At 43.6% G+C, this 19712-nt stretch overlaps 1 protein-coding gene across 2 annotated transcripts in view; it reads left to right on the forward strand.

Moving 5' to 3' along the window:
- The first annotated feature begins 8068 nt into the window (after positions 1 to 8068).
- Positions 8069 to 19712, forward strand: part of LOC111980822 (Na(+)/citrate cotransporter) — a 28286-nt gene continuing 16642 nt past the window's right edge. For both annotated transcript variants that reach the window (XM_024011826.2, XM_024011828.2), the window contains exons 1-7: positions 8069 to 8511; positions 10127 to 10255; positions 11991 to 12127; positions 12305 to 12675; positions 12889 to 13075; positions 13274 to 13396; positions 13657 to 13869. In XM_024011826.2, coding sequence (XP_023867594.1) covers positions 8383 to 8511; positions 10127 to 10255; positions 11991 to 12127; positions 12305 to 12675; positions 12889 to 13075; positions 13274 to 13396; positions 13657 to 13869 — 1289 coding nt within the window. In that variant the 5' untranslated portion in view covers positions 8069 to 8382. The remainder of the gene's footprint in view (positions 8512 to 10126; positions 10256 to 11990; positions 12128 to 12304; positions 12676 to 12888; positions 13076 to 13273; positions 13397 to 13656; positions 13870 to 19712) is intronic.

Genomic DNA, 19712 nt, shown 5'->3' on the forward strand with positions numbered 1-19712 from the left:
AGACAGACAGACAGACAGACAGACAGACAGACAGACAGACAGACAGAGCAGGACAGACAGAAGCAGACAGACAGGAGGCACGGTGAGTGTTCCCTTAGCTGGATCCTGTAGTGCACAGTACTCTACATTGTTCAGCCATCCCATTGGCCAGTTAATGTTCAACCCTGCATTGATTCAGCAGAGCGACTACTCTACCAGAAAATGTAATAGTAACATTTGTGACCCACAGGTCAAACCTACCTTTATAAGAGCGTTGGCTCCACAACCCAGACAGAGAGCACTGAGCAGCATCATTCCTTCCCTCTCTCATTCCTTCTCTCTTTCCTTCCTTCCCTCATTTCACAGACATTACATTTACATTTACATTTAAGTCATTTAGCAGACGCTCTTATCCAGAGCGACTTACAAATTTGGTGCATTCACCTTATGATATCCAGTGGAACAACCACTTTACAATAGTGCATCTAACTCTTTTAAGGGGGAGGGGGGTTTAGAGGATTACTTTATCCTATCCTAGGTTATTCCTTAAAGAGGTGGGGTTTCAGGTGTCTCCCGGAAGGGTGGTGATTGACTCCGCTGACCTGCTGCGTCGTGAGGGAGTTTGTTCCACCATTTGGGGGTGCCAGAGCCAGCGAACAGTTTTGACTGGGCTGAGCGGGAACTGTACTTCCTCAGAGGTAGGGAGGCGAGCAGCGCAGAGGTGGATGAACGCAGTGCCTTGTTTGGGTGTAGGGCCTGATCAGAGCCTGAAGGTACGGAGGTGCCGTTCCCCTCACAGCTCCGTAGGCAAGCACCATGGTCTTGTAGCGGATGCGAGCTTCAACTGGAAGCCAGTGGAGAGAGCGGAGGAGCGGGGACGTATGAAGATATTGGAAAGTGTAACACAGACGGGCTGCGGCGTTCTGGATGAGTTGTAGGGTTTAATGGCACAGGCAGGGGAGCCAGCCAACAGCGAGTCATGTATCCAGACGGGAGATGACAAGTGCCTGGATTAGGACCTGCGCCGCTTCCTGCGTGAGGCAGGGTCGTACTCTGCGAATGTTGTAGAGCATGAACCTACAGGAACGGGTCACCGCCTTGATGTGAGTTGAGAACGACAGGGTGTTGTCCAGGATCACGCCAAGGTTTCTTAGCACTCTGGGAGGAGGACACATGGAGTTGTCAAACCGTGATGGCGAGATCATGGAACGGGCAGTCCTTCCCCGGGAGGAAGAGCAGCTCCGTCTTGCCGAAGGTTCAGCTTGAGGTGGTGATCCGTCATCCACACTGATATGTCTGCCAGACATGCAGAGATGCGATTCACCACCTGGTTATCAGAGGGGGGAAAGGAGAAGATTAATTGTGTTGTCGTCTGCATAGCAATGATAGGAGAGACCACGTGAGGATATGACAGAGCCAAGTGACTTGGTGTATAGCGAGAATAGGAGAGGGCCTAGAACAGAGCCCTGGGGGACACCGTGGTGAGAGCACGTGGTGCGGAGACAGATTCTCGCCACGCCACCTGGTAGGAGCGACCTGTCAGGTAGGACGCAATCCAGCGTGGGCCGCGCGCCGGAGATGCCCAGCTCGAGAGGGTGGAGAGAAGGATCTGATGGTTCACAGTATCAAAGGCAGCGATAGGTCTAGAAGGATGAGAGCAGAGGAGAGAGAGTTAGCTTTAGCAGTGCGGAGCGCTCCGTGACACAGAGAAGAGCAGTCTCAGTTGAATGACTAGTCTTGAAACCTGACTGATTTGGATCAAGAAGGTCATTCTGAGAGAGATAGCAGGAGAGCTGGCCAAGGACGGCACGTTCAAGAGTTTTGGAGAGAAAAAGAAAGAAGGGATACTGGTCTGTAGTTGTTGACATCGGAGGGATCGAGTGTAGGTTTTTTTCAGAAGGGGTGCAACTCTCGCTCTCTTGAAGACGAAGGGACGTAGCCAGCGTCAAGGATGAGTTGATGAGCGAGGTGAGGTAAGGGAGAAGGTCTCCGGAAATGGTCTGGAGAAGAGAGGAGGGGATAGGGTCAAGCGGGCAGGTTGTTGGGCGGCCGGCCGTCACAAGACGCGAGATTTCATCTGGAGAGAGAGGGGGAAAGAGGTCAAAGCACAGGGTAGGGCAGTGTGAGCAGACAAGCTGTGTCGTTTGACTTAGCAAACGAGGATCGGATGTCGTCGACCTTCTTTTTCAAAATGGTTGACGAAGTCATCAGCAGAGAGGGAGGAGGGGGGAGGAGGGGGAGTGAGGATTCAGGAGGGAGGAGAAGGTGGCAAAGAGCTTCCTAGGGTTAGAGGCAGATGCTTGGAATTTAGAGTGGTAGAAATTGGCTTTAGCAGCAGAGACAGAAGAGGAGAATGTAGAGAGGAGGGAGTGAAAGGATGCCAGGTCCGCAGGGAGGCGAGTTTTCCTCCATTTCCATATCATATCACATATACATATCACTGATCTGAAACATTTAGCAGGTGTAATTCATGTAAAAGTTCCCAGTAGCACAATATTTTTCACCTTTCTGCTCTCATCAGATCAGTGGTATCCCTGAGGGAGGAGGACAGATGCATTTTGAAATGTCCAAATAAGAGGGACCCTTACAATGAGAATCTTAATATCTACCAGTCTAGTAAGGACGTCTGTGGCAGCATTTACACASGCAGCACAATGCTGATCTTATTGTCAGTAGTAGTTTTTTTGACCAATCAGATCAGCTCCAAATAAGATCAAATGTGAAAAGATCTGATGTCAAAAGACCAATTAGTGGGGGAAATATCAGAATTGGGCTGCCTGTGTAAACACAGCCTCAGTTTCTCTATTTATCTCAGCGAAAGATGCGGGGTGTGGTTAGAATTGTGATATTAATCTCTCTGACCTACAAACACATTTTCCTAGAAAGAGTTTGGAAACCCTCACAGATAGCTCTACAATAGTGGCACATGTCAAATGTCCGCCTACTGAAGTGTCTGTGACCATGAGAGTTGATATGTTCCAATATTATTAACACATGCATGTACTTTATTTACAGCACTGTGTCTCCCTCTATCAGCCCTAATGGAGGAAACCCAACATAAGCACTGTAGAATGTTTCTATATGAATCAGAGTTGCTATTATACCATTTTGGGTCTAATCCTAATCCTCTGTCTCTAGTGAGCCCTTCAGGTAAAATAGAGTAAACACAGAGGGTGTAGTTTGGGGAGGGGGTGGGGGATATTGTTTTTCTTGCACAGACCGCCCCATTCCAGCCCTATGCCCACACAAGACCTTGGCACAACCGTTGCCACCCCACAATGCACCTGTGAATCAGGCCATCACCTGCTCAGCCCCCTTGGGGTGGTTTGGGGTGACTGTTTACTGTCTTCCATTAGGGTAGCATAAAGGACACCAACTCACAGCCTCCACATGTTAACTCACAAGCCAATTGATTGTGTTATGTATACAGGCAGGACTCTGTCAGCAAAACTGATTTAGACCTTTACCTGCTACAAATAGCTGACTGCAGAGAACAAGTAGCCTTCTGCACATGGAAATCCTGGCCCTGAAATGCGGGAAAGGAGGTTTTCACTGATTGGATTACACTGACAATGAAGTAGATGATTGGCCATATTGTATGAAGGATGACCTGCAAGGGGTTCTCCATGTTCAAATAAAATTGAAGAAAATGATCTCTGTTTCAACTCTAATTTCTCAGACCATCTTGGCTATTTCAAGTGACATATCGTGATAAGGACTGAGTGTATGTACAAAAATGTCCATAGGGTGGCAGTGTAGGATCTGAAGTCAAATAATGTGTGTGTGTGTGTGTGTGTGTGTGTGTAGTGTGTGTGTGTGTGTGTGTGTGTGTGTGTGTGTTGTGTATGTAGTGCTGTTTTGGTGTGGTATTGTAACTATCCTTGTGGGGACAAGAAGTCCTTCAACAAGGATGTAACCAAGAAATTGTGCCGGTCAAGCCCCGAGGAAAAATTCTATTTTAGGCTCGGTGTTACATTTAGGGTTACAGTTGAGGGGTAGGTTAGATTAAGGTTATGGTTACGGGTTTACGGTTATGAGTTAGGGTTAGGTATTATTTTTTGCAGTTAGGGTACGGTGTTTGGAGTTTAGAGTAGCACTTGGTTAAAGGTTATGTTATGGTGGTGCCCATTTCAAACGGCCTCGGTACTCAATTTCTTGCTCGTACAATAATGCATTATTATTGACATTGGATAGAACATCTCTAGTTTCTAAAACGGTTTGGCAATTACTATATATGTGAGTAAACGAGAACTCATTTGGCAGCAGACTTCCTGACCAGGAAGTGGAAAGTCTGAAACGATGCTCTGTTCTAGGGCCGCCTATAATGGGCATGATACGTATTAGTATACATGCACGTCATACACACTTCCACTAGATGTCAAGAGGCAGTGAGAGAAGAAAAGGGTGATTATCTTGGTCTGAGTGTGAACAAATCCCTTTGGAATGACGTGTTCACCCATTTCCTGTTTCTGGAAGCGCGTGAGATGGACCTGGAATTGCCTCTGGAAAGCTGTCGTATAGGCGACTACTATCTCCGGCTTCGATTTTATTTGATACATGTAATATCATCATAAGTATGTTTTTTTCAATATAGTTTTATTAGATATTGAAATTTTCGGGACGTTAGGCGGTTGCTTTGTCTCGTATGTTCAGGAAGGAGAGCTTCGCGCCACTTTGCTAGCTTCTGTGCTGGAATGACTGGAGAAGAGGACGTTCCTAAATCCAAACACACGATTGTTCTGGAGCAAAGCCCTTGTACAACATTCTGATGAAGCTCATCAAAAGTAGGACCCATTTTATGATGCTATTTCATATATCTGTCGAACCTGTGTCATATTAGTTTTGGCCCGAGGTTGTGGCACTAATCGCGGCCATAAACGTACTTATGTGTGATTGAAGTTATTTTTAAGAATTCTAACACTGGCGATTGCATTAAGAACTAGTGTATCTATCATTTCCTATACAACATGTATTTTTTAGTCATGTTATAAATAGTATTTGTCAGAATAGTGTGAAGGATAAATATCCGGACGTTGTGGAAAAAGATGCTACGTTAGCCAATGTATAACCACTGATTTCAGCTCTTAAATATGCACATTTTCGAACAAAACATAAGTGTATGTATAACCTGATGTTATAGGACTGTCATCTGTGAAGCTTATCAAGGTTAGTCAAAATATATATATTCTTTGCTGGTTTGTTACGATCGCTAACTTTTGCTGCTGGGAAATGGCTTGTGTTTCTGCTATTGTGGTAAGCTAATATAATGCTATATTGTGTTTTCGCTGTAAAACACTTAATAAATCGGAAATTATGGCTGGAATCAACAAGATGCCTGTCTTTCATTTGGCTGCACCATGATTTTTCAGAAATGTTTTATGATGAGTATTTAGGTATTTGACGTTGGTGTCTGTAATTACTCTGGCTGCTTCGGTGCTATTTCTGACGGTAGCGTGTGATGGTAGCAGCAAGTGTAAAACTGATTTTATACTCAATATGCACATTTTTCGAAACAAAACATAGATTTATTGTGTACTGTTATGGACTGTCATCTGATGAAGTTGTTTCTTGTTGTTGGTTGAATCTTGGTTAGTTATGTTGGCTTTTTGCATGCTACCTGTGCTGTGAAAGATGTCTGTCCTTTTTTGTATTTGGTGGTGAGCTAACATAAATATACGTGGTGTTTTCGCTGTAAAACATTTTAAAAATCGGACATGTTGGCTGGATTCACAAGATGTTTATCTTTCAAATGCTGTATTGGACTTGTTAATGTGTGAAAGTTAAATATTTCAAAAATATATATTTTGAATTTCGCGCCCTGCACTTGAAGTGGCTGTTGTCATATTGTGCCCGGCGTCGGGCTTGCAGCCTGAAGAAGTTTTAAGGTTAGGGTTATTTTTATTTGGTCCCCACAAGGATAGCAATACTAAACTGTGTGTGTGTGTGTGCATGCGTGTGTGCATGCATGTGTGTCAAACCTGGGTTTAAATACTATTTCAAATATCTCAATTACTTTCACATATAGTACCAGTCAAAAGTTTGGACAAACCTACTCATTCAAGGGTTTTTCTTTATTTTGACTATTTTCTACATTGTAGAATAATAGTGAAGACATCAAAACTATGAAATAACACATATGGAATCATGTAGTAACCAAAAAAGTGTTTAACAAATCAAAATGTATTTTATATTTGAGATTCTTCAAAGTAGCCACCCTTTGCCTTGATGACAGCTTTGCACACTCTTGGCATTCTCTCTACCGGCTTCATGAGGAATGCTTTTCCAACTGTCTTGAAGGAGTTCCCACAAATGCTGAGCACTTGTTGGCTACTCTTCCTTCACTCTGCGGTCCAACTCATCCCAAACCATCTCAATTGGGTTGAGGTCGGGTCATCGTGGAGGCCAGGTCATCTGATGCAGCACTCCATCACTCTCCTTCTTGGTCAAGTAGCCCTTACACTGCCTGGAGGTGTGTTGGGTCATTGTCCTGTTGAAAAACAAATGATAGTCCCACTGAGCGCAAACCAGATGGGATGGCGTATCATTGCAAAATGAGGGGTAGCCATGCTGGTTAAGTGTGTCTTGAATTCTAAATAAATCACAGACACTGTCACCCCCACACCATCACACCTCCTCCTTCATGCTTCACATGCGTCGATCATCCGTTCACCTACTCTGCGTCTCACAAAGACACGGCGGTTGGAACCAAAAATCTCAAATTTCCACCGGTCTAATGTCCATTGCTCATGTTTCTTGGCCAAAGCACGTCTCTAATTCTTAGTAGTGGTTTCTTTGCAGCAATTTGACCATGAAGGCCTGATTCACACAGTATCCTCTGAGCAGTTGATGTTGAGATGTGTCTGTTACTTGAACTCTGTGAAGCATTTATTTGGGCTYCAATTTCTGAGACTGGTAACTCTAATGCACTTATCCTCTGCTGCAGAGGTAACTATGGGTCTTCCTTTCCTGTGGCGGTCCTCATGAGAGCCAGTTCCATCATAGTGCTTGATGGTTTTTGCGAAACGTTCAAAGTTCTTGACATTTTCCGCATTGACTGACCTTCATGTCTTAAATAAACGATGTACTGTCATTTCTCTTTGCTTATTTGAGCTGTTCTTGCCATAGTATGGACTTAGCCTTTTACCAAATAGGGCTATCTTCTGTATACCACCCCTAACTTGTCACAACACAACTGATTGGCTCAAACGCATTAAGAAGGAAAGAAATTCCACAAATTAACTTTTAACAAGGCACACCTGTTAATTGAAATGCATTCCAGGTGATTACCTCATGAAGCTGGTTGAGAGAATGCCAAGAGTGTGCAAAGCTTTCATCAAGGCAAAGAGTGGCTATTTGAAGAATCTCAAATATAAAATATAATTTGATTTGTTTAACACTTTTTTGGTTACTACATGATTCCATATGTGTTATTTCATAGATTTGATGTCTTCACTATTATTCTACAATGTAGAAAATAGTAAAAAATTAATGAGTAGTTGTGTCCAAACTTTTTGACTGGTTCTGTACATTTCGAAGTAAGTATTCAAATATGTTTTATTTGGAAAGACAAGTAGTTGAATATTGGAATGTATTTGGAAATACACTTGGAAAGTATTGGCATATATTTGAAAATACACAAATGCATTGACTCAAATACACTCCCATGCATTAAATCTAGGTATTTGAAAATATTATTTGAAATAAGTTATTTTTATAGGAAATTATTTTAAAATACTTTAAAATACTTCCAATAGGTAGTTTATTCGGGCCACATTATTTGAAAATACTCAAATATACAGAAAATAAGTATTTAAACAACAAATCAAATGTTGTTTAAATGTATTTGAACCCAGGTCGTAAGTGTGTGTGTGTGTGTGTGTGTGTGTGTGTGTGTGTGTGTGTGTGTGTGTGTGTGTGTGTGTGTGTGTGTGTGTGTGTGTGTGTGTGTGTGTGTGTGTGTGTGTGTGTGTGTGTGTGGTGTTTTGGGGAGTGTAACTTTACAAAGAAAGTTTGGAGTTTCCCAGCACCCACTGCTGTTCCAAGGAAACCCTATCTATCCGTCTCCTCCCCCTTATGTCTCTCTCAGAATACAGTACATTCTAGTTTCAGAGAGTCGTGTTTATTTTCCTATCTAAGATTTTTTCTAAGTTAATATTTAAGTATAAATGCTACTCAACATTTTTTCTCTCTCTAGCTCTCACACACTCACTCACACACGCACAAGAATACCACTCAAAAGTGTTGCCACCCCTTTGTACACACACACACATACACAGAGAGAGAGAGAGACTAAAAAAAACTGAGAGAGAGAGTAGAGAGAGAGACAGCGAGATGTCATGTGCAGTCGTGTCCCAACTGTAAAGCCGGAGGTATCTGAGTTCTCTCACGCTCTCCCTCTAATTAATGTCAGTATTCTCTGATCGAGCGAAGATGGTGTCTTCGCTCCAGATTATGTGGATGTTCAAGGATGGGGTGATTCTGTTCTGTACACCGTTCCTGCTCCTACCGCTGCCTCTACTGATCGGAACCACGGTATGCACCAAATTTCTAGAACGGACTTATTCCAGGGGTCCCTATCTCCTCTTCACCCCATCTAGGCCTAGTCTTTCTGCTTTCTGCACCAGAGTATGTTATCTGTATAATGATTTAAAATATTTCAATAAGAGCCTGCTAGTATTCTATCGTTTTGTTAGATATTTCATGAATTATTCATTTGTACACCTGACGCATGCTGATTTACCTTAAACATTTATTCCTTTAGACCTCTCCCACACACGCACGCATGCACAGACACACAAACACGCACGCATGCACACACACACACACAGATGTATTATGTTCATTTATTTTTCAGAAAAGCGCACTTATTCTGCCAATTCAGAAAATGGAAATTCCTACAAATGTACAGAGGGTAAMAGGGTCAGGACCTGGTGTGACAAGGGGGTGACACATTCCTTCAGCTTGCGCCAGGGGTGAACTTGTCGCAGAGCTCTCGTGTTGTCTTTAACCCTTTGTTGTCCTAGAACTGCCCCACTAAGCAGCCTGGTCTCAAAGACTACACGTAATATAGTAAACGGAAATCCGTGACAACTCAAATTAGTATGATATGTTAAATTTGGTATGGTTACATAAGACAGAAGGTTTTAGCCATGGGAAGTAGGGGTGCTGAAGTAATAAGGATTCCAAAACTGTATAATTACTCCTGTCTGAACACTGATTGAATTTGCGTAGCACATACACTACCATTAAAAAGTTTTGGGTCATTTACATTTTTCCTTGTTTTTGAAAGAAAAGCAAAAAATTGTGTCCATTAAAATAACATCAAATTGATCAGAAATACAGTGTAGACATTGTTAATGTTGTAAATGACTATTGTTGCTGGAAACGGCAGATTTTTTATGGAATATCTACATAGGCGTACAGAGGCCCATTATCAGCAACCATCACTCCTGTGTTCAAATGGCACGTTGTGTTAACTAAGCAATAAAACCGGCCTCCTTTAGACTAGTTGAGTATCTGGAGCATCAGCATTTGTGGGTTCGATTACAGGCTCAAAATGGCCAGAAACAAAGACCTTTCTTCTGAAACTCGTCGGTCTATTCTTGTTCTGAGAAATGAAGGTTATTCCATGTGAGAAATTGCCAAGAAACTGAAGATCTCGTGCAACGCTGTGTACCACTCCCTTCACAGAACAGCGCAAACTGGCGCTAACCAGAATAGAAAGAGGAGTGGGAGTCGCCTCTTCACTGTTGACTTTGAGACTGGCGTTTTGCGGGTACTATTTACTGAAACTGCCAGTTGAGGACTTGTGAGGCGTCTGTTTCTCAAACAAGACACTCTAATGTACTTGTCCTCTTGCTCAGTTGTGCACCGGGGCCTCCCACTCCTGGCGTAGAAGAGGGAGGAAACATTTCCTCGTCACACCATAGGGTGTTGAAGTTCAAGTTTACATTACTTGAGCTCGACGAATTCACATCGCAGATCAATGTTTATACAATGGCACCACCAGACACAGAGAACATTATGTGTTCATGTGCTTCAGTTATTTTGTGTGTGTGTGTTTGTGTCCTTTTGATCCCAAGAATATTTGGGTTCTCTGTACTTCTATATGGCTCTAAATAAAGTATTGTAACTGTGTGTGTTGCAGGAGGCAAGATGTGCCTATGTGATTGCTCTGATGGCAGTGTACTGGTGTACTGAGGTATTGCCACTAGCGGTGACTGCTCTCCTGCCCGCTGTCCTTTTCCCTCTGTTTGGCATCATGGAGTCCAAGCAGGTACGCTTCCCTCACACACACACACACGCGCGCGCACACACACAAAGACAGTCTCTCACGTACGTGCGAAAAGATGCAGGATCTTAATTTCCACCTGCTGCAGGAGAACTTTCCTGCAATGCAGGAAATGTAAAACTTGTAGAGTATTTGAGATATAAAAAGGCTTTTGAAGTTTGTAATTTCCACTTTGACTTGATTTTCCCTTACTGAAAATGTACACTACATGACCAAAAGTATGTGGACACCTGCTCGTCGAACATCTCATTCCAAAATCATGGGCATTAATATGGAGTTGGTCCCAGCTTTGCTGCTATAACAGCCTCCACTCTTCTGGGAAGGCTTTCCACTAGATGTTGAAACATTACTGCGGGGACTTACTTCCATTCAGCCACAAGAGCATTAGTAAGGTTGGGCACTGATGTTGAGCGATTTGGCCTGGCTCGCAGTCGGCATTCCAATCCATCCCAAAGGGGTTCGATAGTGTTGAAGTCAGGGCTCTGTGCAAGCCTGTCAAGTTCTTCCACACCAATCTCGCCGAGTGGCGCAGCGGTCTAAGGCACTGCATCTCAGTGATAGAGGCATCACTACAGACCCTGGTTTGATTCAAGGCTGTATCACAACCGGCTGTGATTGGGAGTCCCATAGGGCGGTGCACAATTTGCCCAGCGTCGTCCGGGTTAGGGTTTGGCCGGGATAGGCCGTCATTGTAAATTAAGAATTTACAATTTGTTCTTAACTGACTTGCCTACTTAAATAAATAATTGATTAAAAAAATTATGGGCGGGGGCATTGTCATGTGGAAACAGGAATGGGCCTTCCCCAAACTGTTGCCACAAAGTTGGAAGGACAGTATCGTCTAGAATGTCAATGTATGCTGTAGCATTAATACTTCTCTTCACTGGAACAATGTGGCCCGAACCATGAAAAACAGCCCCAGACTATTATTCCTCCTCCACCAAACTTTACAGTTGGCACTATGCATTGTGGCAGGTAGCGTTCTCCTGGCATCCGCCAAACCCAGATTTGTCCGTCGGACTGCCAGATGGTGAGGCGTGATTCATCACTCCAGAGAACGCGTGTCCACTGCTCCAATGTCCAATGGCAGCGAGCTTTACACCACTCCAGCCAACGCTTGACATTGCGCATGGTGATCTTAGGCTTCTCTGCAGCTGCTTGGCCATGGAAACCCATTTCATGAAGCTCCCGACAAACAGTTATTGTGCTGATGTTGCTTCCAGAGGCAGTTTGGAACTCGGTAGTGAGTGTTGCAACTGAGGAGAGACGATTTTTACGCGCTTCAGCACTCGGCAGTCCCAGCTGAGCCGTTGTTGCTCCTAGACATTTCCACTTCACAATAACAGCACTTACAGTTGACCGGGGCAGCTCTAGCAGGAGAGAAATTTGACGAACTGACTTGTTTGAAAGGTGTTATCCTATGACGGCACCACGTTGAAAGTCACTGAGCTCTGCCGTAAATCTATTCTACTGCCAATATTTGTCTATGGAGATTGCATGGCTGTCTGCTCGATTTTATACACCTGTCAGCAAAGGGTGTGGCTGAAATAGCCAAATCCACTAATTTGAAGGGGTGTCCACATACTTGTGTATATATTGTATCAACCCCTACAAAAATGTCCATTAATTATAATCCACATAATAATAGACATTTCCTGTTGAGAGATTATTTTCCTGCTGTAGCAAACTGGCTCAAAGTAAGATCCTACATCTGTATCAGGTGTGTATGCAGTACCTGAAGGACACCAACATGCTGTTTGTAGGCGGTCTGATGATGGCTGTTGCCGTGGAGACATGGAACCTTCACAAGCGCATCGCCCTCAGGGTTCTACTTGTTGTGGGGGTGCGTCCTGCCCTGTGAGTAGCTAATCACAGGTGTCTATCTTTATCAGTTTTTCAGGTATCAAATCAGGATTGTCTGCAAAATTCAAGACCATGTTAACCCACTGAGCTAAAGCCTAGCATTCTTTCCTCCTTCTCCACTTCCTCTTTTCTCTTTCTGATACACTGTCCCCCTTTTGCTGTCCACGCCAGTCTGATGCTAGGGTTCATGGGTGTGACAGCGTTCCTGTCCATGTGGATCAGTAACACAGCCACCACAGCTATGATGGTCCCCATTGTCCAGGCTGTCCTGGAGCAGCTCAACAGCCCACAGAATGGGAAGAACCCCTTGCCCATCCCCCAGAGCCAGGAGAATGGTATGACTCCTGAGGAAAAACTGGAGAACAGTTCAAACCCACAGGACAAACTTATCATCCAGGACAATCACATTCCACTGGAGAAACCAGCCACAGAGGATAAACTGGACTCCCCAGACAAACCAGTTAACCAGGACACCTCTCTGACTGATGGGAAGCCAGGTGAGCGGCACTGGGCTGGGGGCAGAGGTCAGAGCAGGGGGCTAGGTGAGACTGGAGTACTGTCACCAACACACCATAATACAGTTACATGTACATGGCGATTTCAGACAAATATAGACTTAGGCTGTATGTCTACAGGCAACAGGCACACTATAGCCTGCCTAGCTAACAACTTTGGCTGTGACCTCTTGGTAGTCCTGATTCCCAAACTTCTCTAATATATAGTGGTATTGTCTCCCCTTTCCTCTCTGTATAAAGTGGTAGTGTCCATGGTCTTGAAGGAGGGGACTGAAGCAGAGCAGGTTGGGGAGGAAGAGGAGGAGAAGGAGAGGATGAAAATGTGTAAAGGCTTGACGTTGTGTGTGTGTTACGCTGCCAGCATCGGAGGCACTGCCACTCTCACTGGTACCGGACCCAACCTCGTCCTCACAGGGCAGATGAGCCAGTATGTAACACACACACACACACGGAGGCACGCACGCACACACACATAGCGTATGTACCTCTCACAGACACACACCTCGCAAATGTTAGTGTATATACCATATATGAATATAGATATGGGAGTCCGAACATATCGTATTGATCAACTGACATTTAACATTTTTGAGAAGTGAAGTTCTTAACAGAAACCCACTGTCAGACTCTTCCCTCAGAACGGTGACGTGGTTAACTTTGCCTCGTGGTTCGCCTTTGCCTTCCCCACAATGCTGCTAATGCTGACGCTGGCCTGGCTCTGGCTCCAGCTCGTCTTCATCGGCTTCGAGTGAGTGACCTGGCCAGAGCATCACAGTGCATTATTTTAACTCTACTCTCTCCTCTCTCTCAGTTCAACCATGACATGATATTTGTAAAGGTTTGCATATGCCAAATAGGGGCAATGTCTCTCTCACTCACTCTGCTTCTTATCTGACCYATTAGTTTAAATAATCTCTCTCTCTCACTCAGTCTGTCTTTCTCTCACCCCCTTCTCTTTTGCTCCCCCACTCATTTCTCTTGTCCCTTTCTCCCCCTCTTCCTCTCTAGTCTGAAGCGTACGTGGGGCTGTGGTGCTGTGCAGTCAGAGAAAGAACATGCAGCGTATGATTTGATCCGTGAGGAGCATCGTCTTCTGGGGCCAGTGTCCTATGGAGAGTGGAGTGTCCTGGGGCTCTTCATTCTGCTGGTGGTGCTGTGGTTCACACGAAGCCCAGGCTTCATCAACGGATGGGCAACCCACATCTTCAACACAAAGGCAGAGTATGTAACACACACCACACAGTGAAATACTTTACACACCATATATACTCAACCACACAGACTCACACACAAAACACTAGCAGGTGGAAATATACAGACACATGCACAGTAGCACAAGCTTGATCTGAAGGATAGGTTACCTGAGTTGTCTTTAGACCCAGAACCTTCTGTTAGAACAAGTGTCAGGACACGGGGAACAGGAGAAAACAAACACAAATGGGCAAAATGTGTCGTTCACAGAGTAAACCGTCTGTGTTGCATCAATAAACATGTTCTGAACTTTGACACACAGAAACACAAACTTGTGCACGTATACACGCTCTGACCAGCACACACAAAGACTTGCATAGGCACATGCACACACAGAGTCTGGGAAACATGATCTCACTAGAGTGAATGAGAGAGAAAGCACACTTCTTTATGACAAACAGATCGATGGGCAGGAGAGGCACACACTGCGTTCTCTCTTATCTGGTCATGTGACCTCCCTATCACAGAGGGCATATGTGACGTCTGTCAATCTATGAATGGGCACATCACCATGGAAACAGGTGTTGATTATAACAGAATCCTGGATCAAACTGGGGCTAAGGTCATCAAACATACTCTGTCCATTACGTCAATCCACTCTTTATTTGTATTTGTAGTTATTAAGGATCCCCATTACCTGATGTCAAGGTAGCAGCTACTCTTCCTGGGGACCAGCAACATTAAGGCAGTTATATACAATTACAAATATTACATGACATTACATTTCATAGCACTTTTCATAACACATTACGTGTGTGCCCTCAGGCCACTACTGTACTCTACTACCACATATCTACAATACAAAATCTATATGTACGTGTGTTTAGAGTGTGCGTGTTGTGGATATGTACATGTGGATATGTATGAGTGTGTCTGTGCCTGTGTGTCTCTTCACAGTCCCCGCTGTTCCATAAGGTGTATTTGTACCTTTTTAAAAATCTGATTGTACTGCTTGCATCAGTTACCTGATGTGGAATAGAGCTCCATGTAGCCATGGCTCTATAAAGTACTGTGCACCTCCCGTAGTCTGTTTAGGGGATTGTGAAGAGACCTCTGATGGCATGTCTTGTGGGGTATGCATGGATGTCTGGTATGCTAGTACTTTAAACAGACAGCTCGGGGCATTCAGCATGTCAATACTTCTTACAAAAACAAATAGTGATGAAGTCAATCTCTTCTGTACTTTGAGCCATGCGAGATTGACATGCATATTATTAATGTTAGCTCTCCGTGTACAGTTGAAATTGTACATTTCCATACACCTTAGCCAAATACAATAAAACTAAGTTTTTCACAATTCCTGACATTTAATTACAGTAAAAGTTCCCTGTCTTAGGTCAGTAAAGATCACCACTTTATTTTAAGAATGTGAAATGTCAAAATAAGAGTGGAGAAAATGATGTGTTTCAGCTTTTATTTCTGTCATCACATACCCAGTGGGTCAGAAGTTTACATACAATGGTAGCATTGCCTTTAAGTTGTTTAACTTGGGTCAAACATTTTGGGTAGCCTTCCACAAGCTTCCCACAACAAGTTGGGTGAATTTTGGCACATTCCCACTGACAGAGCTGGTGTAACTGAGTCAAGTTTGTAGGCCTCGTTGCTCGCACACGCTTTTTCAGTTCTGCCCACAAATTTTCTATAGGATTGAGGTCAGGGCTTTGTCATGGCCACTCCAATACCTTGACTTTGTTGTCCTTAAGCCATTTTGCCACAACTTTGGAAGTATGCTTGGGTTCATTGTCCATTTGGAAGTCCCATTGCGACCAAGCTTTAACTTCCTGACTGAAGTCTTGAGATGTTGCTTCAATATATCCACATAATTTTCATTCCTCATGATGCCATCTATTTTGTGAAGTGCACCAGTACCTTCTGCAGCAACGCACCCCCATAACATGATGCTGCCACCCCCGTGCTTCACGGTTGGGATGGTGTTCTTCGGCTTGCAARCCTCCCCCTTTTTCCTCCAAACATAACGATGGTCATTATGGCCAAACAGTTCAATTTTTGTTTCATCAGACCAGAGGAAATTTCTCCAAAAAGTGCGATCTTTGTCCCCATGTGCAGTTGCAAACCGTAGTCTGGCTTTTTTATGGTGGTTTTGGAGCAGTGACTTCTTCCTTGCTGAGCGGCCTTTCAGGTTATGTCGATATAGGACTCGTTTTACTGTGGATATAGATGCTGTTGTACCTGTTTCCTCCAGCATCTTCACAAGGTCCATCGCTGTTGTTCTGGCATTGATTTGCATTTTTCGCACCAAAGTACGTTCATCTCTAGGAAACAGAATGCGTCTCCTTCCTGAGCGGTATGATGGCTGCGTGATCCCATGGTGTTTATACTTGCGTACTATTGTTTGTATAGATGAACGTGGTACCTTCACGTTGTGAGGTCTTGGCTGATTTCTTTTGATTTTTCCATGATGTCAAGCAAAGAGGCACTGAGTTTGAAGGTAAGCCTTGAAATACATCCAAAGGTACACCTCCATTTGACTCAAATTATGTAAATTAGCCTATCAGAAGCTTCTAAAGCCATGACATCATTTTCTGGAATTTTCCAAGCTGTTTAAAGGTACATTCAACTTAGTGTATGTAAACTTCTGACCCACTGGAATTGTGATACAGTGAATTTTAGGTGAAATAATCTGTCTGTAAACAATTGTTGGAAAAATGACTTGTGTCATGCACAAAGTAGGTGTCCTAACCAACTTGCCAAAACTATAGTTTGTTAACAAGAAATTTGTGGAGTGGTTGAAAAACGAGTTTTAATGACTCCAACCTAAGTGTATGTAAACTTCCGACGTCAACTGTACATTTAAGGTCCTGTTTGGAGCCAATTGTAAAGTCGCTCATCACATTGTCATTGGGTTATAATTAGTCAGTGTTCAGAAAAGGATTGGAAGGCCTCTCCCTCTCCTAATCCCTGTATACCCCTACCCTAATCCCTGCTGCCTCCTAACCCCACACAGTCTAACCCCCGTAGTCAAAATATCCTATAGGATTCAAATAGAAAAAATCCAATTACAATCCAATAGCAAATCTTATCAGATTCTGGAACCTATCCTGTAGGATAGAATCTTATAGGAGTCCAATAGGACTGGTTMCAAAATCTGATAGGATTGTTCAATTGGATTCTTATACTGAAATCCTATAGGATCCTATAAAATAAAATTCTATCAACCTAAATATCCCCGACACTTGAATTACAGCCACTTGTCACCTAGCCTAGGGATTATAAAAGTGCCTATTAAAATCCTATAGGAGACCAATAGGACTGGTTCCAAAATCWGATTTTTCTATAAGTTATACTACAAATTAACTTGCAGCCTTGAATCCCTGGTAATGGCTCACATCAACACCATTATCCCAGAAACCCTAGACCCACTCCAATTTGCATACCGCTCAAACAGATCCACAGATGATGCAATCTCTATTGCACTCCACACTGCCCTTTCCCACCTGGACAAATGGAACACTTATGTGAGAATGCTATTCATTGACTACAGCTCAGCGTTCAACACCATAGTACCCTCAAAGCTCATCACTAAGCTAAGGATCCTGGGACTAAACACCTCCCTCTGCAACTAGATCCTGGACTTCCTGACGGGCCGCCCCCAGGTGAGGAGGGTAGGTAGCAACACATCTGCCACGCGTTCCTCAACACTGGAGCCCCCCAGGGGTGCGTGCTCAGTCCCCTCCTGTACTCCCTGTTCACCCACGACTGCATGGCCAGGCACAACTCCAACACCATCATTAAGTTTGCAGATGACACAACAGTAGGCCTGATCACCGACAATGACGAGACAGCCTATAGGGAGGAGGTCAGAGACCTGGCCGGGTGGTGCCAGAATAACAACCTATTACGTAACGTAACCAAGACTAAGGAGATGATTGTGGACTACAGGAAAAGGAGGACCGAGTACGCCCCCATTCTCATTGACGGGGCTGTAGTGGAGCAGGTTGAGAGCTTCCTTGGTGTCCACATCAACAACAAACTAGAATGGTCCCAACACACCAAGCCAGTCGTGAAGAGGGCACGACAAAGCCTATTTCCCCTCAGGAAACTAAAAAGATTTGGCATGGGTCCTGAGATCCTCAAAAGGTTCTACAGCTGCAACATCGAGAGCATCCTGACTGGTTGCATCACTAGCTGGAACAGCAATTGCTTGCATTGTGTGCCCCCCCCCAACCCATTTTTTACGCTGCTGCGACTCTCTGTTAATCATATATGCACAGTCACTTTAACTATACATTCATGTACATATGTACATACTACCTCAATTGGCCCGACCAACCAGTGCTCCCCCACATTGGCTAACCTGGCTATCTGCATTGTGATCCGCCACCCACCACCCGCCAACCCCTCTTTACTCTACTGTAACTCTCTGTTCATCATATATGCATAGTCACTTTAACCATATCTACATGTACATACTACCTCAATCAGCCTGACTAACAGGTGTCTGTATGTAGCCTCGCTACTTTTATAGCCTCACTACTGTATATAGCCTCGCTACTGTTTTTCACTGTCTTTTTACTGTTATTTTTTATTTCTTTACTTACCTATTGTTCACCTAATACCTTTTTTTGCACTATTGCTTAGTAAGCATTTCACTGTAAGGTCTACCTGTTGTATTCGGCGCACGTGACAAATAAACTTTGATTTGATATTGTGTGTTGAAGAGGTTGAGAACCTGGATCATTCTACCAATTGCTGGGTCATTCTACCAATTTGGTCCCTTTTGAGAAGTGTAACGTGGTCAAAAAAAWTCACCWAATTTTAACATTCTGTCATAAAGAGCACATGTTCAACTTCATAAAAAACAAGTTTTCCCATCTCAAGAGGATTTGTTTTTGGTAAATTACTATAGTAAGTGCTTATTAAGTGCCAAATAAAGTAAAAGGGTTGACCATAACAAGGTTTATGATTTCTTCTAAAATCAGCCATAAATCCCCTTGTTACAGGGGGAATGAAAGCTTCCCACTGGGCACACACTGGTTGAGTCAACGTTCTTTCCACATAATTTCAATGAAATTACATTGACCCAACGTGGAATAGACATTGAATTGATGTCTGTACCCAGTGGGCTGTTGTGTGCAAACAGGGAGTGGCAATTGAATGCAAGCTTCACATTTATTGATATTTTTTTGTGCCTGTCTATCTATGGGTAACAGGGTTGATGTGTTTTGCTCAAGCCGCTCAGTTTTCCACCAAAAACACCAGAAAATGGCCAAAAAGAGTAGAACCAGCTTTCCTGCTTTTGACTGATGATTTGACTATTAGATGTTCAATGTTTCTTTAAAATATTTTTTTACCATATAAAAATGAGAGTTCAGTTCACGTAACATGGTTGACAAAATGAGGGACAAATGCAAATTAATCACTAATCACATAGAATAAATAATGATCTTCAAAAATGACTGTCAAAGAAACAAAATAACTAGGGCTTTACAATGATGGTGAAACTTGGACACATTTGGGGATTAAGTGTGTTAAAATCTTCCTAGAAGTGACACAGGTTTGACGGAGGGACAAGTCAAAATGCTGAATTTGGGCACTTTAGATCGAAGGGCCCGGAGCTGAGTTTCTACTAAGCTAACATATGGGAAATGGTGCCGACGGATAGGGCTGTCGTGCTCTTAGGAAACTTTGCAGTATTTCATTTTTTATGTGTTATTTCTTACATTATTAGCCCAGGAAATTTTTGTGTTATTACATACTGCCAGGAAGAACTTTTGGATATCAGAGCGGCGGTAACTCACCAGCATTAGGACCAGGAACACGACTTTCCCGAACTGGATCTTTTGTTCCCCAGG

Source organism: Salvelinus sp. IW2-2015, linkage group LG20 (genome assembly GCF_002910315.2).
Source record: "Salvelinus sp. IW2-2015 linkage group LG20, ASM291031v2, whole genome shotgun sequence".
NCBI lineage: Eukaryota > Metazoa > Chordata > Actinopteri > Salmoniformes > Salmonidae > Salvelinus > Salvelinus sp. IW2-2015.